Genomic DNA, 22,344 nt, shown 5'->3' with positions numbered 1-22,344 from the left:
CATCTGGATTCAGGAATAACTGGACATTAAGATAACTTGTCAAACAATAATTTATCTGACATTGCTAGCTAAAACATACATGCTGAAATACTCTTGTTGATACAACACCGTTATAAGGGCGTGGAACGTGGACTTGGTGTGAACTCATTACAAAACCATATTTATAGATTTAAAATATCTTGGAATATTAAGGAGTAAATATACCATTAAAAATAGCATGTTGTGTTTGTTTATATTGTGTTATAATTTCATTATATTGAGATCTATTCATTTTTTGAAACAAATACTCCCTGATATTGAAAGCATAGGTGCATTTATTCCTTTTAAGACGCCTTGTGAAATACTCGTACAGTACAGCCAAGCATGTTGCAAATACTGGAACTGACTTATAAAATGCTAAAATCACTTGGTGATGCAGGTAGAACATCTCTATTCTGTTCCATTTGGGCTTTGAATTCGTATAGTTAAAAAAGAACTTGACAACATTCCACTATTTCTACATGTATTTCAGCAACAACTTTCAAATAATCCCTTTCAATGTGCATAATCAATGATTACGTCCACAGAGGAACCAACTCATCCTTGTCAAAAGATTTTAGGAACGGGCACGAAAACACATGTCTACAGCACTTGAAGATGAGAAAAACTCCAGTTTAAGCACACTAATCGACAAAGACAGATATTCGCTCACCTACGTCAGGATAGATCATAGCTAGGAAGAGGTACTCTCACGTGCAAAACAGATATCACAGACGGTTTCAAATTAGTCCCAATACATGCATCACTGTGGCACCTACATAGGCTCATATGGCAAGGTCAATGATATTACTTCACCAGGTTGGTTTTTGGTTGTAGATCCAACATCAAATTTTTTATTCACTTTCACAAGCCATCTGTTGGATAGCATAACATTATTATTATGTAAGCGACGCTCTGACTGGTTGGATGAAAGGTCATTCTGACGAGACCCTTAATGGGATGTCCTCAAGATCTTTGTTGAGCGATAGCGAGAACTAAGATCTGATTTTAATGAGATTGGGAATATATCACACCCCTTAAGTTCGTCACATACATTCGGTCATTCCAACCATATCGTTCCCCATCAAGCCTTCCTGTCGACCAGGACAAGTAGTCAGGTTCTTAGAGACTCCTGCTTGCCAGGCTCAACTGGGTTATCTACAGGCAACCCAGTCGCAGGTATTTGCCTGCCATGCCGTCCAGCCAGGCTACCCTGGTGACAAGGGACAAATAGTCCCTGCTTGTGCAAGTCTGGCTGGTAACAATACAATGAGAATCCCCTGCCAAATGTTTTAGAATTGTAATAATGAATTGTTTCTGAAGCTTAATATTGTGTTTTTTTTATTGTAATTTGTGTGCATGCGTGCGTGCGTGCGTGCATGTGTGCCCACTGACATACCATGCCGCACCTTAACATGAATACCCTACTCAGACATACACTGGACAAAATATCATCCATTCCAGACAATCCAAAACTTGGAAATACCACCATTCCAAATGGAAATATGACCATTCCAAAATTTGTCAAGGTCATATTTCCAAGCTTGGATTTGTTTGGATTTGTTAGGATTTGATTGGATTTGTTTGATTTTTTTTATTTGTTTGGATATGTTTGGATACAACATGTCATAATCATATCTGTTCAACGTTGTACAACTTTTGACCTTATGTCAGATTAGTAATGACATGAAAGTAAATAATTAAGTATTTTGGCACTATTTACCACGAAAAGACCAAATCATGAGCAAATTTAACTAAAGGAATTTCTGTCATTTAAAGTGGCTACTCTTTATATCTAATTTCTTATCTTCCTTGTCTATAATCATATGACATTGACTATGAACTTTGAATAACTAAACAAATATTTTGTTTTCCCATACCGACTTACGATTGTCGTAGAACAAAGACCGTTTCGAGAATAGAGGGCCTCATTATTATAATTTGAACTAATATATTATATAGGCAAACCATGATGTTTTTAGAAGAATCTGCTTTGTTTAAATCACAATTAATGCTGTCCCTAAAACAAAATTTTCCGTTATCCATGTAAGCCTAAACCTGATAAAGTTCTGTTCTGTTCTGTTCTGAAGACGCCGTCATGATTAGTTGACGCCAGTCTAGACTGTCCAATCAACGTGAATATACAAACCGTGATGTTACTTGACCAGTTGATGACACCTGTCAACTCAAAGTGCCCCTGTTCCTCCACCCATCATGTGTAAAACTTTAGCGAACTTGATTGTTTTATGTGCACTTATATCACTGTTAGGCTGACTGATTAGAGAATACATTTTGTTGTTTTTGTTAACGATCATTTCCATTTTCAACGTGGCAGCCTTATAAGTTACTAACTTTTTTATCATGATGAAATGAAACATATTAAAATAAATCAGAGGGACTGACGATCGCATTTTTTGCATAAATGTCATGCTCACATTAATTTCATGATTTACTGAAGATAGATTTGAACATTTCTGAGCAACGATCATGTTTGGGTAAGGGAGATAATCTTGTCTCCGCTTGCAATTGGATTTAATCGTGCGAGCAGTTCCGAGATCGCAGCTTGACTGTTCGGTACGTCCGAAAGGCGGCATCCATGTTGTTCACGCTCCGCTGATCACGGGGCCTCATTTGTCTGTATTCTGCTCATGAGCCGGGATGCCCATGAATCACGGGTGTCAAAACGAATATATTTACCAATTATATGTACGGTCAAGTAGCCAGTTCAAGAGACAATACCCTGGTTCTACCACCTTTATGTGTAATTATGTCACATGCCCCTGGTTCATGGTTCGTCTGATCTCCCGTCATAAAACCACGATGTTTATTTACCTGGAGCCTCAGACAGCGCAGACTTCCTGTGTACATGTGTACATGTACGTACATGGCAATAAATGGTTTGACAGTTGTTTGACGGAATCAGTCAATAATTATTGACACAGTGATGTAATTAAAATAAGTCACTATTCACAACTCCTATTTTGATGTTTCTATTGTTCAGCTGTATTTCCAATCAGTTTTATAGGTATAAACAAATTTCTCTAGTATTTATAAACCAAACCTAAAAACAATATATAAGTACAACTGTGTTTTTAAAAGTTTTCTATTAAAAGAACCATGCAAGTAAGATTTAAGCCGTAATATTACTTTAGTTACTCCACAGATTACACATCTTATATGCTGCAAACGCAGCGAATGTAATGCTACTACGTCACATCTGCCTCGGTAATTAAGGGCTGGAATGTTTTGTGAAGGCAGTTAGAGCAGACGAATTTCCCCCCTCGCTGTATAATGACGGTCGCTAAACATATATATGTATTTTTCGTGTTTTTGGCTTGATTTGATTGTCCTTTGGTGAAACAAATGTTAAATTGTGAAAGCAAACCCTTTTCCCTTGAACGTAAAAAGACAGGAGACTTTGTTTTTGTCTGAAATATCAACGTTGAAGTCATTTATATATTCAGAAATCCATATAAAGGTAAATATTTATTAAATGCATGTCCTGTTTTGCATATATGTATATATTATTATGTTAATGTGGACAATGGTAAAATACATTATCACAGTTTAAGTGCTGTTCACAAATGTATGTAAATCTGCTTCGTGATGAATGAAGCATGGCAATAAATGTATGCATCTGATTCTTCATTTGTTCTGTATTCTTTGATGAGAATGAGTTTCCTTAATGATGATCACTCTTGCAGATTATTTGATAAGAGGATAGAACATTAACTGGAGAATAGTTATGAAAAATGTAAATATAAGTATAGGCGGTCTGTGCACATGTAGTGAAACTGATACCTCAATTGATTTGATAATCGGGACTTAGAAATCATAGTCTGTCATTAAATTGATTTTAAAATATATGGTTTTGACTGTAGTACGTCCTGACATGATAATATCATGTCGTAAACAACTTATCTTATCTTATGTTAAGTAAAACAATTATTGATAACTTCCTGAATTCCAATTGTTCAATGAACAGAATTATTCAAAGCTATGGCGTGAGACAACAATAAATTAGATGTACCAAAGATTGTCCATTTTATAATCTTAGGCACATGTCGGCGCACTTACATGTGAGCTGTCTAGACGACTGTCTGTTTTGTAATAAAATGGCAGCCATCCAGCCGAATACTTAATCTTGAGACCTATTAGTGTCTTGTCGAGTCAAATACGGGTCTCCCTCTCACCTTAGGGAGAATGCGACTGTATAAGCCCCTCACTAGACAGACAAGTAGTGCCACTCATCTCGGCTTGGACACTCGCCCCGTGCAGACGTGTCCTTCCTAGCTCGCAACCCACGCTCTACCATGAGAGATATCGCCCTATCGCTACCTAGGGAGCTAGTTGCCATCCTGGAGCCCTTGCTGGCTTACAGGGTTGGGGACTACTCCCTCCAGACTTCGTACAAGTCCAACTCATCCACCCTCTCCATCTCCTTTGACCTAGGCCAAAGGAAAAGGCCTCTGGTCAAGGCTCCGGCCAAGACCAAGCCTAAGGAGAAGAAGACCCCGGCCCCTACCCCTGCTACACGCCCAGTAGAGAAGGCCAGGTCGCCTACAGTGAAGAAGGCTCCACCAATCGCCCCCATGGAGATCCAGGAGAGCCTTCCCACCACCCCTCCGCCCCCGACAGCTGCACTGGAACTCGCTCCTCTCGAATCCAGAGGGGAGGAGCCCTTTCGCACGCCGGTAAGGACTGGCCACAGGAGGAAAAAGAGAAAGAAGAAAAGTATCTTCTCCCCTGACTCTCCCCCCCTCCCAACACCTCCAACCTGCAAAACCACGGAGACGCAGACCGCCACAACACCAGGCCCCTCCCTCAACACCAGCCAAGTCCAGAACAATATGTTGCGGTAGACGTCCGTGCCAACCTTGCACAGCAGGCAGATCTCATTCTGGAACAGCACAACGTCCACCTTAACCCCTGCTACCAGAATGAGAGCGGCAAGATCTATCCCAGCAACCGCCCACGCCCACCCTTGGTGCTGGTGCAGTACTGGGGTGAAGAAAGATTTGAGCACGAGATTCACAGCTACCAGGATCTCTCGGAATTCATGGTTGACTGATCTCCCAGTCAGTCCACTCTTCATCACAAACGCCACCACCCGCCTAACCACTCACCACCGCACTGTTCCGAGCTCTTCCTCCCGGAGAGCTCGACCTAGCCAGGAGGCTCCTGGCTAGGAAGAAGCAGCAACTCGCCACACCAGCTCGCCAGCCGACGCCGTGCCTTCCCACGCTTGACCACCCCCCCCCCCCCCCCCCCCCTAGATTAAATTTTTAGGTTTACTTCTTTTACATTTTTGGGGGTCACACTTCTTATCTATTCATTACGCTTTTTTTCCTATTTAGTATTAGTGCTTCCCCGTGTGCGAGATACGCTAAATGTAAATTATTACATGCGGAAAGCGCACGTTAAATCCCCGAACGAACGAACGACAAGTAGTGAATGTTTGAGATAAGTTTATTAATTATTATATATAGTTTAAACTCAATAAATAATTAATAGTCTTTTGATTTTTCAAATTACTAATAAAACATATTTTAACTTGTCCCTTCTAACCATACTTCCAAACAATTCCAAACCTTTCCAAACCATTCCAAACCATTCCACGTCATTCCAAACATTTCCTGTGTTTGAAATGTTTGGAAATGTTGCCCATCCAATTTTGGATTTACCATAAAAATCGATCCTTCCAAGCTTTGGAAAGGTTGGAATGAGCGATCTTTCCAAAGCAATCCAACGTTCATTCTAAATTCGGATGGACGCTCCTTGGTCTTGTGATAGTATACTGTCTCTGACCCGACTGGTCCTTGTTTCAGCCCCTTAATGCCGATCGCAAGGCAGGGTAACAACAAGTATCATCATTTAACATTTTCTGGTATGACGCAGCCAGGGATCGAATCCCTGACCTTCTGGTCTCCCGGGGATGCACTACCACAAGATCACAGGGGCAGTCTTAAATGAAATAGTCATATAATCTTATTAAGTGACAGAAAGTTGACAGGGAAAAAACTGCCCTATGTTTTAGTAAATTACGTATTGTCTCAGCAGGATAGTATTCTTCTTCTTTTTTCCAATTCCTTTTATTTCGGCCATATAACTGCGAACATTCTGAAGTTCATCTCACCTCTGCTGTGCTGCAAAGCTCTGTGACTTGCCAACAGCAGCCATCATCTTCCCAGCACGAGTCTTGTCATGGCTGGTCTGAGCTTTCAAGAACCGACCCATTGCATTCTCCTCTTGAGACACCGCTGCACAACATAGGTAGTACAAAGAACACTCATCTTCAGAAAACCTTCTGAAAACTGTCTTAAATTCTCCTTACTTTTTACAAGTGGAAGCCAAATTACTCATTGAGCCTGATATCTGACTAATTATCTCAATGACATTGCATGACAATTTCTCCCATTCAGATAATTAGTCAGATATCAGGCACAATGAGTAATTTGGCTTCCACTTGTAAAAAGTAAGGAGAATGTGAGACAGTTTTCAGGACATTACATGACAATTTCTCACTGCCATCATATAGCTGGAATATTGCTGAGAACAGCGTTAAATAACAAACAAACAAACAAAGACAATTTCTCTAAATGTTAACCAAATACTAAAAAGAGCAATCAGAAGATGTCAATCCTCCCCCCCCCAGCCCCCACAATAGAAAAAGGCACCACTTCAGCCCCTGGTTGATACATGTACAAAGTTTGAGTGAAAATCTTTCAAAATTTACAAGCTCTGCTCCTGAAACAGGATGGACAGGTGGATGAACGAATGGACAGACAGATCAGATGATGACTATGTATCCTTATATCCTATAAATTGCCCTTACATAAACAATACTGCCCCAGAGTGGAGCCGCAAGTTGACCACACATAAACAATACTGACGCAATCGGGACCTGTAAGTTGCCCTTACATAAACAATACTGACCCAGAGTGGAGCCGCAAGTTGACCACACATAAACGATACTGACACAATCGGGACCTGTAAGTTACCCTAACATAAACAATACTGACCCAGACCAGAGCTGTAAGTTGACCACACAAAAACAATACTGACACAATCAGGACCTGTAAGTTGCCTATACAATACTGATTCAGATTGGACCTATAAGTTGCCCTAATATAAACAATACTGAGCCCGATGGGACCTGGAAGTTGCCCTTACATAAACGATACTGACCCAGAAAGGAGCTGAAAGTTGCCCTTACATAAACAATACTGACCCAGAACGGACCTGTAAGTTGACCACACATAAACAATACTGAGCCAGATGGGACCTGGAAGTTGCCCATACATAAACAATACTGACAGAAATGGGACCTGTAAGTTGCCCTTACATATCGTATATCACTGTCTATAAAGCGTCCCCACGTATAAGGTAACCCCCCTGAACAAGCCTTCAAAATCAATGCTAATTTATATACCCTGTCTATAAAGCAAATCGGAATGAAGCACATTACCAGTGCATACACAATCCCTACATTTGCAATAAAAACATGTTTGTCAAAACAATGTCATCGTAAATGTTAGGTAACAAACTCACCACAGAGTCTATCTTGGTATCTCTCAATGACTCTCAGCAGATCCATGGAGGACTTCTGAACAGCCCTGAACACCTAAAAAAGATAGAGATGGTAAAAACCTATTCAACCAAAAACATACAATTTACAATAAACATAAAGCTTATACAATGACTTAATATGTAAACATTCAAGTGTGAAGATGTGATCCAACATGTCCAACTCAAACAAGTCTCTACCTGGATTAACTCCTTTGAGGGTCAATTTGAGCATCAAAGCACTAAAACTGTGAAGCAAAACCAAATATTCTGAATTGAAAACAACTAAAAGTGATACTGACAATTTGCTAAATGAATATTATTGTGTCAATGAAACCAGAACATAAAACAACAGGCATTAGGGAATGTGATTGTGTACCGTAAAGTTATAGAAATAAAGGCAAAAAGCTCCATAGCTCCAATGTTCTAGAATTTGTACATCACAGGCCACATTATCAGACCTGTGAAGATCCGGGGTAGGATAGGTCTTCAGCAACCCATGCTCGTGGTAAAAGGCGACTATGCCTGTTGTAAGAGGCAACAAAAGGGATCAGGTGATCAGGCTCGCTGACTTGCTTGATACATGTCATTGTATCTCAATTACGTGGACCTATGCTCATGATGTCAATCACTGGATTGTCTGGTCCAGACACGATTATTTAGAGACCACCGTCATATAGCTGGAATATTTCTGAGTGCGGTATTAAACAGCAAACAAACAATCACATAATCAGAAATTAAAATCACACTTAAAAATATGCCAAAGACATAAATGTTTATGTAACAGTCATACTTACTGTATGCTAAAAAACACAAAGGCTCATCATGGTCTAAGTTTATATTACATTTCAAATGTTGTGGCAGCCATGCTGATAAAATTGGTTTCGAATTCTGTATGACATTGACATGCACACTTGCTGTGACCAAACACTAAAAGTGAAATGACACACCGATATTCCAATGCATCGCGATACTTGACCAACGATATAATACACATTACACGTTGGTCTCTTTATCGATATGCCACGATACGGAATGCACATCTTAGTACTATGTTCCCTCGCTATTGCACCCATCAATATAGCGCTAACTCTGTTATAGAGCACAGTAACTTACTTACATTTTAATAAGCCTAAGTTTCTTCACTGACACAATGTTTTTCTCAATCACAAAAAAACATTATCAGCGCGAGCAGGGAACACCAGAAATACCAGTCAATTAATACGAACTCAAGTACGCAATTCAATCCTATTATTATACTATCATGATATAACATTTATACTAAGTTTTCCTATAATAATTAGATCCACATCAAGTGCTTTTATGAGTTATCATGGTGTAACATTTATACATCATTTCATATAATTATAGTTTAGCAAGTAATACTTATCATCAGGTAAAATGCATATATAAAATATCAGTAGTTTCAGTCTATAGCTTTTTAGATAGATGCTAGCCTAAGGTAATGGGAGCGCATCTCTTAGACATACTATTCAATAAGACAAGCGTTATGTCTACATATTTTAATAGATTTGAAGCTTTTAGATAAATGCTAGCCTAAGGTATCAAGATCCCATCTCCCAGACAAAAGATATGTCTACATAAGTCTTATAGATTACCTTGAACTATTTTATTTAAGTAAATCTGTCATCACCTATATTAGAATAACATTCAGCAATTACTTCAATTTAGACTCAATAAGGATTAGCCCCCATACAAGCTCGTCAATAGTGCATTAAGGATTAGCCCTAATACAAGCTCGTCTATAGTGACACCATAATCTCTTTCAAAGCACCCAGTAAATATGTCAACAAGATTAGTGCCAGTCCAACAGTATTAACAGGATTAAGTATTCCCCTCTGTCTAACCATTCATTAACCTGTTACCATAAGGCACAGCCCATCGTGTATCAACCAATCATATTTCATTTTATTGTTCTAATTTTTGTTAAATACATACAGAAACCAAATGTTAATAAACCAAAATATCAGCCCCAAAAACCAAGCTCTAGCTCGTAAACACCCCTTACTTACCCCAATATCCCAAAGAATAACAAACTACCTAAATGAACACCAAATTAAAAATCTTAAACAAAACTGCAAACAATCAAATATCTTCACCCCTAAACTTAAAATACCCAAAATAGACACAACACTAGCTAGCCAAATAAATAAACAAACCGACCCAAACATAGCTAAAACTACCACACCACGAAAATTGGCCAAATTGGTGTCACATTTACACGGACGGATCTTCAGATCCGACCTCCAAACACACAGGTTTCGGAGTCCATACCACACAACCAACTAAAACCACACAATCCTTCCGACTTCCAAACAACCAGTCAATATTCACAGCAGAACTAATGGGCATGACCTCAGCCCTCCATAATCAAGAATCCAAGACCTAAATTCAAAGATCAAATACTTAAAAGCTCCAACGACCTAACTAAGGCAGGCAAACAAATAACCTTCTTGTGGATACCCGCCCACGTAGGAATATACAGTAATGAAAACGCTGATAAAGCAGCTAAACTATCCCTCAAAATTCCAGAAATAAGCTTAAACTTACCAATCTCAAAATCAGAAATTAAAAGTGTAAACAAGCAAAAAAATCACCAAAAAATGGCATAACCTTTATCTAAACTCAAATAGCCAAATCAAAAAAGTGCTCAGCAAACCACTAACCAAACCAAAAATTCTCCATCCATCAAAAAAAATCGCCAGAGTAATCAATAAACTCCAAACAGGACACACCAACCTAAATAACCATCTAAAAAAAATTAAAAAACACACTACAGGTAACTGCCCACACTGCAAACAACTAGAAACCCCAGAACACACACTCATCCACTGCACACACTACCTAACACATCGAACCGCATTACAAACCACCCTCAATCTAAACAAGGCTCTCACTCTAGAAGCAATACTAACCCGCAAAATAAACTAGAAAACTTCAAGGCCTTAAGCGTATTCTTAATCAAAACGGAACTAATAAAACGCATCTAAAAACACTATAATCTACCAAATCCAAATTACATAAACAAACAAACATCCACCATACTCAGCTCCCTTAGTTCTCCTCCCCAACCCCATCGGCACCTATTCCAAATCTCAAAATTCCAAAATTCTATATAAGCAACCCCTAAACCGCCCTCTTGGGTTGCACAGACCACTTTCGCCCCTTTCGGAAACACATTAAATGGCCTGGCCGGGCCCGTGTGCGAAATATGCATCGGTCGGAAAGCGCACGTTAAATCTCCAAAGTAAGTAAGTAAGTAAGTAAATGTTAGGCAGAAGGGGTTTGACGCTCTTACCAAGCAGATCTCTCACCCACAGCCCAGAGGGTTGTACCGACTCTCTGTGGCACCCTCAGCTACATTCTAAGATATTGTAAATTGTAAATTGTTCATTGTTAGTTGTTCTTGTAAATAAAATTGTGATAAGTCTCCTGTGACTCCGGCTCTTTGCTGACTATTCCCCCAAGAAAACCAGCACGCCATGTGGAAGGTTTTGTTCAACCGAACAGAACATAATAATTCCATAATACTATCTGGTTATAAAAACGTGTTCAATGCATATCTGGACTTATGTTTGTAATATATTTTGTATATTTTATTCAGTGTATATATTTGTGGCAACTTGACTATTGTATGTCAACATAACATTTTCGCTATCGAAATACATGTAGTGCGGGAATTCTCTACAGTGACTGGTCAAATTGTACCATACGTAAAAATATCCTGCAATAGCAATCACCTGGACCAAACTGCTACACTTATGTTTCTTATAATTTTAAATATATATATATATAGTTGCATGTAAAGTAACTCGATATTGAAATATATATTATTCCTGATAAAACAATAATTTCAGATACAATTTCTTCCGACCATTGCATCAAAATTCTATGAAGTTATGTCACTGGGTACTTTTTAACTGAATTGGGAGAACATGTGTGTACAGCTGATTTCCAGCTTAATTCACAAGACAATACACACGATAATCTTAATCTCTGCATATAAAACAATGCCTATGAGAGCAGGAAATAGAATTTTAATGGTAAATCATCGTGTCTTGTGATGTTTTATATCAAATTTCATATTTTTATTGACCAGGTTTGTTATACCTGTTTCTTCACCCGAGTTCCCTGAAGGGATACGATGTGTTTTTTTAGAGTGCATAACACTCGATAAATATGTTTTTTTACACTATGAATCATAAACAACTATCATTCTAATCCTTTGTTAAACTCTGAAGCGTACATGGTAAATCATGTTTGGCAGGCAGAACATGTACTGTTGTGTTGGTCATCTACCCCCTACAACTCTTCTGAAAAAGAACCTGAAGTGCAACTATTCAGACTGCAAAGTGCATTGATTATTTTCTGGTATTTGAACTTTGAAGTTTCCTGCTGTTTTGACATGTTTTGATGGAAAGTGAAAGAAAGTTCCACTTTGAAGCTTAACAAGTAGTCTTGTTATTATAAAGTAATTTTGACTGTTCCAAAATCATGAAAGGTCCAATCCTGACATGCTAGGAGCCTTGAAATTTAATAAATGCTGGAGTGCTGGAGTACTGGAGTACTCTTTTTTAATCGTTGTGTATCGAGATACATATCGTATCGTGACAAGAATATCGAGATACATATAGTATCATGACCTTCCTGTATTGTTGCAGCCCAACCAAACACACAAAGTTTAAAAAGTGTGGGATCAAACCACTCAAACACAATCATACCTATTGGAACCATTTTATCTGGACACCTCAGGGTCTTTCAGAAATCATTGGTATAAATAAATTGTAAGTGATTCTGTGGCACTTGATTGGCCATAAACCAAGCAATTTTTTCTGCATTTATGTCTTCACAAACAATTTTAAAATAGGTCACGCCAACTAATGGATTTGTTTCTTGAAAATAGAATGGGTGGGGCTTGTGTTGCATTCTATCATTGAACAATGTCATTGACATTCTACTGCTGGCTTCTGGGTTTTGTGTGAATGATCACATTAGCAGACTGTGAAGTTATTATCACAGACATTTTTTTACACAGAGATTATGTCTCCAAAACGCTGAAGTCAATTTCTATACTAACTGAAAATGTGTATATGTAAATGAGACTTGACATACCACCATATTCCAATGCCTCCTTATGACTTAGAAGAATCAGGGTACAGAAGCTGACCTAGAGTGTATGAACTTTTCTTATGTATTTTCTTCACAAGCTAATAATTGTATGATTGGCAGTACTGTGTTTTCATGTGAGTGAGTGAGTGAGTGAGTGAGTGAGTGAGTGAGTGAGTGAGTGAGAGAGAGAGAGAGAGAGAGTCCGGACTGATGCCGATTTATGGTGCTAGCTCACTGAGATACCATGCCGCAGTTTAACATGAATACCCCACTCAGACACAGTATACTGACTCCCAGCCGACCAGCCCTTGTTTTAGCCCCTTAATGCCGAGCGCCAGACAGGGTAACAACAAGTACCATCTTTAACGTCTTTTGGTATGACGCGGCCGGGGATCGAACCCCGGACCTTCGGCTCTCCAGGCAGACGTTCTACCACTAGACAACGGAGGAGGGTCACTCACCAGAACTAAAGAAATACTTACGTAGTATCCTCCCACATGGGTATCTGACATAGTCTAACTATTCATTTAGAACATCAACAAATAAAATAAACCAACGATATAGAATCCAAATCACAAATATGTCACAGTGCACAGATGAAAAGGAAGTGAAGGGTTCAGGTACAGTCATAAACCTCCAGTGACGTCATCCTATTGTTCTCCAGTCAGGTCAAATCTCAAACAACAGGGATGTTATAATATTCCCGGGTTTCTTTTATAATATCCTGGATATTTTATTAATACAACTTCAGTTTATATTGTAATATATGAATGTATGTCGCTAGGAAATTTATGTTGCAATTTGAACACAATGTAATGAAAAGTAAAATCACATGGCATATGTTTTCTTCTTATTCCTGCGGATAGAATATGCAATCTTCATATCTGTATCCCAGTGAGTGTACCACGAAGGCTACAGACGCGCTAATTAATCACAATGCTTTGAAGAATGTCTTTTTCGAATACATGTTAGCCAGCAACAGATATTTTACATCCATTTCCTATAGAGGTTCATGGAAAGTATGTTTGATAAATATTATTTATAGTTTCTTTTGGGGGGTTTATAAGTTAGACAAAATACTAACCCACAGGCATTAATGACACTTAAAACCCTCATCCTTGGGATAAAAGCTTGGGGATGACCCCCCTCAGTTTCATCCATTGGATTCGGGTTTGAAATCTCATAAAAACCCTCAAACATGTTTTATCCCACACACAACTCCTAGAAATAAATAGCGTCCTTCATAATGCTCTTCACATGAACATCATTGTTTGTTACCATTTGTCTGGGACTATGCAAGGGATCTTTGAAGCAGAACTTTTTAACTGTCCAATTCTGTGATATCATTACAATACTGTGAATCTTGAAATTAATGTGTCTCTAAATTAATACGACTGCTGACCCCTAGCCAATAATACGACTCAATATCAATGCCACTCCTCCCCACCCCATGAGTGTACACCCCGTTGGTCATTCGTGTGTAACCCATCCGCCATGCGTGTGACAACCGTGTGCAACGCGTTGAATATGGGTGTGCACTCCGTTCGTCACTTGTGTGCAACGCGTGACACACTCATTATAGGGGGAACGAACTTTTGACCAAAGCAGGACCCCTGTTAAGCTGCACTTGGAGCTGGTAACAAGAAGAGAATTCTTTGCTATCCTGACGAAAAATGTTAATACACATTTTATTATATGAACTTGCTGATGTCTCATTTTTAGATGTGAGTTCGTTGGAAAATATGAGTACTGTTGTGGTTTCTACATGATGTTTTGCGATGGTGTTAAGAGAATACATGATACTGGTAAATGTTATTGCTATTCAAATGTTTTTTTGTAATTTGACATTAAACATCTGTAGTACGACTTTCAGTGATCATGTTTATGAGGTTTGGCGGTGCATTGTTTTTATTGGACCCTAATTACTTTATGATGATTGGGTCTCTCTGTCTCTGCTTCAAAGCCGTGACGCTGGGAAAGGGCAACATTTAGTTAATGAGAGTAGGTTATATCATGGAGGCTACACTTGCAGGAGAGGGTTGCATCTTGCATGTCTTCATCGTCGGAATTCATTCGACTAGTGCCTTCGCGCTTGACAATAATTGACTGGGTAATGTCGTAATCGCTCGGCCGTTCAGCAACAAGAATATCTCTGTCGGCGTCTATGAATTCTTGGAGTGTCACTTCTGATGGAATGTCTGTGACCTTCTTTAATTCAGCCTATACATCCCGCAAGTCTGATAACGGAATGTCATCCGAATCACTGTCGGATTAAGCCACACCATCCGTCAATACGAAGCCACCCTTTCTGAAACAGTTCTTTATTTTAGATGAAGAGTTCTCTGGGGAGTCTGCATAGAAAATGTTTTCTGGCTCGTACAATGCAAGATGATGCAACCATTTGATGAGAGCGTCCTCTACGTCTTGGTGATTGGCAGCTCGTAACCTCTTCCGGGCGGGCCAAAGTCAGTCGAGTCGCAGGATTCAAGAATGGATTCTCTCTTCTACATAATGGTATTTAATGTTGATCTTGGAATGTCAAATTCCATTGCAATGCCTTTCTTGGTTTTTATGCCAGCATCAACAGCATTTATAATTCTCAATTTCGCGTCTGAACTGATTGCTTTCCACTTACTATTGCCCGCCATGATAGCATATGCAAGTGTTCTGACACTTGGACACAATCTTGTAAAATTTATATGTTTAATGTTTGTTTTAAAGACATGGACAGGTAAGATTAACACAATGTTGATCCAGCACCGCTGATTGTATTGATTCACCAGCATTGTGTTGATTCGCCGCTGATTGCGTAGAGCCAGTTGTCAGTGACACTTGGCACTGAGTGAGATTTCTCAGTTCGCTATACACGTCACTAATTATGGATAGATGGGCTTGTCGGTGATCAGATATCAGTTCGCTGTATCTGTTAGTTCACTGTAGAGAGTTTGTTATATACATAAATTTTAAATGATATTACATAGGAAATAAATCGGGGAAATAAAATAACTCAAATATTCCACGTCACGGTAATCAAACAAACACCTAATTGGCAACAATATACACAAGGCGTAATTAGGGTTAACCCAAGGGAAACAACTGAGGACTTACAATTATACTCTCTAGAAGCTAACATAAACCAAGACCAAAACCCTCAACCCCTAATCACCAGCACGCATAGAATAACCTCAACTAGAAACGGAAAAACGGTCCCAACCTCCATTGTCATAATCAACTTCAAAAACCCCGCTAAATTCCCTGAAGCCCCCAAACACATATCCTTCGGAGCCCACACCAACTTAGAAGTCAAACCCTATATAAAGCAGGTTAAGCAATGTTCAAAGTGCCTCAAATACAACCACACTGCCTCCCAATGCACATACCGTAAAACTAAATGTAAAAAATGCGCACAAACAGACTGCCCAGGCACATGCACACCCTGCAAATCCACCCAACACACTTCGCTTTCAAACCAATGCCCATACAGACACACACTCACCCAGCAGGCCAACAAACACATAAACATAGACACGGCTAAAATCCAAACACGAAAATTTGCTACACCCGCATCTAAACCACTCCTCCCTACACCACACCCAAACACCATCCCACAAATAAACACCACACCCATAACCGACAGCTCTGTCTGGGCCCCCTACCGGGAAACTGCAACCACCTCACACACACAAGCAGCCACTCAACCAACCACGAACCCTCCCACATCTCACATAGCCAAAACATAAACCCCCGCATGCAAAACAAACCTCAAAATGACCACCACAACACGACCCTCATCCAAGCACCCTACAGCCCATATGGCAACAACACTCTCCCACAAGCAAGCACAACAACAAAACACAAACACTAAGAAATCATCAGCTACACCCATCCCGCAAACACCTTCACAATCCTCCATATCACATGCCTCCCCCATGGAAACTCAATCAGCTAAACCTAATCTAACCGATGACGAAAATTTCTCCACTACTGAGGAAACAATAGACACTACTCCAACTAAAACAAACCAAACTCCCCAACCAGCCAACACCCAAAACCTAAATAACCTCACCTTACTCCTAGCATACATGCATAGTCAAAACTCACCAAAAGCTAGCATGGAATCCTTCCACAAAGTAGCTTTCAATCTAAAATTAACCGATCTTCCCTTCTTCCTCTTTAACCTCCATCTAAAAGAACTCACCGAATAAAAAAACAAACTAAAAACTAAATCACCAATCACCAATAATGGAAGGACTAAATATTTTTCAGTGGAACGCCAACGGACTCACCTGAACTAAAAACTAAATTTTAACTAAATAAAGGCCCTCACATTGCTTGTATACAGGACACCTACACACTACCTAACTACAACTCAGTTAGAACTGACAGAGCTAAACCCAAAACAAGAAGAGCCGCAGGAGGACTAATCATATTTATCAGGGAAGATATAAATTACGAAGAAATAAAAATAGACACGCCAAACCTAGAAGCCAACGGCATTAAAATCACATTAAATAACCGAAACATAAACATCATAAATATTTACCACTGGGCGGAACAAAAAGTCCAACCTGAGGATCTAAACAAACTACTCCAAATAAGCGATAAATCTACTATATTCCTAGGAGACTTTAACGCTCACCATCCTACATGGAACATAGATGATAAAATAGATAATCATCGCAAATTAATCTCCGAATGGATAGAAACAAACGACCTAGTACTCCTTAATAGCAACCAACCCACGAGGTACGATAAGATAAACCAAAAAATGTCGGCTATCGACCTAACCATATGCACCGCAGATCTAACCCAAAGTACTCAATGGGAAGTGCACGACGTCCCGTTAGGTAGTGACCACTTCCCCATAAACATAACCATAGGAAATACAAACTTACCAATCCAAACAGAAAACCAAGAACCAAAATTCCATTACACTAAAGCTAACTGGGACCAATTCCAAGATATCTGCAACGAAGCTAACTTAAACGAAATAGAAAATAAGGATCCAGAAACCTATTGTAAAAACCTAACAGACTATATAATAAAGGCAGCCAAAACCTCCATCCCCTTCAAAACATCTAAGACCCGACAAAACCCAGCAAAACCCGACTACAAATATTTAAACATAGCCCACGAACTAAACCACCAGGTTCAAAAACTAGTCCAAATAGCCAAAAGTAGAGACTGGAAAAAATTCTGCGAAGGTATAAATAACCGTACAGATGCCAGAATGGTCTGGCGCAAAATCCACGCCATCAGAGGCTTATAACGACATTAAAAAAAAACTAACATTGACAACTCAACCAACCACACCCAAAAAGCAAATAATCTCGCCAACCACTTTTCGGCCGTTAGCAGTAACACCAACTTCAGTCAAAAATTCCAAGATAAACTTAAAACAGAAAACAAACCCACAAAAGAACCAAACAATAACAATCTAGAAATAAATCAACCCTACACAATGGAGGAACTCCTCTACGTAATCCAAAACAGGAAAAAGGGCACGGCCCAAGGATTAGACCTAACTTCTTACCAAATAATTAAAAAACTCCCCCTAAAACTACTCCAGGCACTACTCAAACTATACAATCTCATCTACCTAAACGGACAGGTTCCTACTCCCTGGAAACAGGCCCTAGTCATACCAATCCCTAAACCTAATAAATCAGCTAATCAAGCTAACTCATATAGACCAATATCCCTAACTTCAAACTTATGTAAAGTAATGGAATCAATGGCTAAATATAGATGACAACATTACTTAACCAAAAATAAAATCATAATCCCAGATCACAGCGGTTTCACTCCTGGCCGCTCAACCCTAGATAACCTCGCCCGACTAGAACAAGATATTAAGACAGGACAACTAAATAAACAAAATACTACAGGCATCTTCTTAGACTTCTCTAAAGCTTTCGACATGGTATGGCACGACGGGCTAATACAAAAACTTTAAAAAATAGGACTCAAAGGTCAGATAATAAACTACATCCAGGACTTCCTAAACAATTGTAAAATAACCGTGGGTATTTACCAAACTCTATCGGACCAATGTCCCCTAGAAAATGGCACTCCACAGGGCAGTATCCTCAGCCGCACCCTCTTAAATATAATGATAAACGATCTATTCGAGGGCCTACCCCCTAAAGTAAACACATCAAAATTCGCGGATGATGGAGCCATCTAGATCCGCACTAAAAGCATGAAAATGGTCCAAAATTTACTCCAAATATCTCTTAATAAAATACAACAATGGGCTGACAAATGGGGCTTCTCCCTTAACTCAGACAAAACAACAGGAATAGTATTCAAACATAGAAACATGAAACCCGCCTCCCCAATCCTCCAGCTAAACAATCAAACAATCAAATTTCAAAAACAAACCAAATTCTTAGGACTTATTTTCGATGAACATCTCACCTGGGATGCTCACATCCAAAACCTAACAACTAAATGCAGTAAAGACCTAAACACCCTAAGATGCCTAACTGGTTCTAACTGGGGAGCCTCCAAAGATACCCTCCTCTCTCTCTACATATTACTAATTAGATCAAAACTAGACTACGGCTGCGCCATATACAATACCCTAAACAACTCTCTATCTAAAAAAAACTTGACTCAATACAATATCAGGCTCTCAAACTAATTACACGCACCCAACATGGCACCTCCTACACCTCACTTCAGGCCTTAACAGGAGAAATGCCACTAAGTCTACGCAGGGAACAGCTAAGCTTAAATTTCTGGGTCGCGGCCCAATCAAACCCTCTCATCCAAAACTTAATTAACCAAAACATCAGCCCCAAAACCAAGCTTTAGCTCGTAAACACCCCTTACTTACCCCAATATCCCAAAGAATAACAAACTACCTAAATGAACACCAAATTAAAAATCTTAAACAAAACTGCAAACAATCAAATATCTTCACCCCTAAACTTAAAATACCCAAAATAGACACAACACTAGCTAGCCAAATAAATAAACAAACCGACCCAAACATAGCTAAAACTACCACACTAGCATACATACACGAAAATTGGCCAAATTGGTGTCACATTTACACGGACGGATCCTCAGATCCGACCTCCAAACACACAGGTTTCGGAGTCCATACCACACAACCAACTAAAACCACACAATCCTTCCGACTCCCAAACAACCAATCAATATTCACAGCAGAACTAATGGGCATGGCCTCAGCCCTCCACAATCAAGAATCCAAAAAACAAAACAAAAATCCTAATACTTACCGACTCCCTAAGTGGACTTCAAGCCCTCCAAAACAAAAATACCCAAAACCGACCTAAATTAATAAATCAAATACTTAAAAGCTCCAACGACCTAACTAAGGCAGGCAAACAAATAACCTTCTTGTGGATACCCGCCCACGTAGGAATATACAGTAATGAAAACGCTGATAAAGCAGCTAAACTATTCCTCAAAATCCCAGAAATAAGCTTAAACTTACCAATCTCAAAATCAGAAATTAAAAGTGTAAACAAGCAATAAATCACCAAAACATGGCATAACCTTTATCTAAACTCAAATAGCCAAATCAAAAAAGTGCTCAGCAAACCACTAACCAAACCAAAAATTCTCCATCCATCAAAAAAAACCGACAGAGTAATCAATAAACTCCAAACAGGACACACCAACCTAAATAACCATCTAAAAAAAATTAAAAAACACACTACAGGTAACTGCCCACACTGCAAACAACTAGAAACCCCAGAACACGCACTCATCCACTGCACACACTACCTAACACATCGAACCGCATAACAAACCACCCTCAGTCTAAACAAGGCTCTCACTCTAGGAGCAATACTAAACCCACAAAATAAACTAGAAAACTTCAAGGCCTTAGGCGTATTCTTAATCAAAACGGAACTAATAAAACGCATCTAAAAACACAATAACCTACCAAATCAAAATCAAATAAACAAACAAACATCCACCATACTCAGCTCCCTTAGTTCTCCTCCCCAACCCCATCGGCACCTATTCCAAATCTCAAAATTCCAAAATTCTATATAAGCAACCCCTAAACCGCCCTCTTGGGTTGCACAGACCACTTTCGCCCCTTTCGGAAACACATTATATGGCCTGGCCGGGCCCGTGTGCAAAATACGCATCAGTCGGAAAGCGCACGTTAAATCTCCAAAGTAAGTAAGTAAGTAAGGGGATTTTTTAACAGTTCGTTGTATCCGTTTGTTTGTTATATCTGTGGTCTACAGTATATTCACATACTATTAAAAAAATGGGATTAAGGTTTACGGAAACGAAGGCTATAGATACTATACTACATTCAATTTTTTAGATAATAAAGTACATCATTCAATAAATTAAATTAAGTTACTGATATCTAAAAATCAATTTGCGATATGATTGGTGTCCATAAATGAATTATTGATATCAAATAAGGAATAAATAGTAAAAAGGTGACATATATTAATCTTTGTGGATTGTATTGAGTAAAGCGATTGCATCACAGTTGTAGTGTTAATTGCTTATCTTTTTCTGCACAATCATTTCCTTCATATTATAAAAAAAAAATTAAAAAATGGTAATTTATTATTAACCAAGGAAACAATTCTTACCCGACCTGTGTTTATCTATCTGTCATAATTATCGTCAACATGTGTCTACTTTTAAGTATACAGTCAAGTCTCCTTAATTCGACACTCGTTAATCCTACAATTGGCTTTATCCGACACTAATGGTCGGGACCGATTAAATCAGTGCTATTTAGACCTGTTAATCTGGCAGTCTCGCACTCCCGACTCCGACTCACGTAATTTGCAATGAATTACCAAAATCACTCATTAATCAGAACACAGTGATCAGCGTACTCCATGGTCATTTGCCTGTGAGTACACAGCCAATTTTGAGGTGAAATGATTCGGCTGATAGCTGCATATTACAATGGCTGCAGAGATAAACTTGCTGAATAATAAACAATAAATGCTTTGAATAAAGATAACAGGATAAATCACATGCTTAGATTACCTCAATCTCATTAAAATCAGATACAAGTCCTCGCTATAGCTGAGGACATCCCATTACAGGTCACGTCAGAACAACCGTTTGCGAACTTTGACCGACCAATGAAATGACCACTTAGAAAGCAACTTTCTTAAGCTTTGCGGTACCAGTTTCAAACTTGCAACTTCCGTTCCAGACTAAGCTATTTAAAGTATTTTGAATAAGTCATACAGTTGTTTTGTGTTGAGCTTTAGAAGTTGCATGATTACAAAACATATTCCGCTAACAATGTGACATAATATGAATATTTCATTCTTATTTTTTTTATTACGTGTTTGTATCGTTATTTATCGTGTAGTTGTCTGATTTTCGATCATAAACGTTGATACTACTAAATTTTGTTTATCCGACATACTCTTTAATCCGACATAATCATATGCAACCAATCATGTCGGATTAACGGGACTTGACTGTATACACTTATACAATACATTGTACTGATTGAGGAATGACACATCATCATAACATATGTACTATAGATACAAGTAGCACAACAGGATTTCGATTCTATAGCACTGAATTACTGTGTAAAGGTTCACCCCTTGTTTTCAGACGTGCCATTCAGACAAGTATGTCAGGTGTGAC

The 22,344-nt window shown here is 38.9% G+C and overlaps 1 protein-coding gene across 2 annotated transcripts in view; it reads right to left on the bottom strand.

The window, feature by feature from the left end:
• LOC139463729 (islet cell autoantigen 1-like) overlaps positions 1-22,344 on the bottom strand; it is a 341,431-nt gene that overhangs the window by 254,048 nt on the left and 65,039 nt on the right. For both annotated transcript variants that reach the window (XM_071244977.1, XM_071244979.1), the window contains exons 4-5: positions 7,570-7,642; positions 6,155-6,278 (exon numbers count right to left, since the gene is read on the bottom strand). In XM_071244977.1, coding sequence (XP_071101078.1) covers positions 6,155-6,278; positions 7,570-7,642 — 197 coding nt within the window. The remainder of the gene's footprint in view (positions 1-6,154; positions 6,279-7,569; positions 7,643-22,344) is intronic.

This window comes from Haliotis cracherodii, unplaced genomic scaffold (genome assembly GCF_022045235.1).
Source record: "Haliotis cracherodii isolate W230 unplaced genomic scaffold, xgHalCrac1.p SCAF_16, whole genome shotgun sequence".
NCBI classification, from domain to species: Eukaryota; Metazoa; Mollusca; class Gastropoda; order Lepetellida; family Haliotidae; genus Haliotis; species Haliotis cracherodii.
Note: the sequence above shows the minus strand (reverse complement) of the source record. Positions and strands in the feature narration are given on the sequence as shown.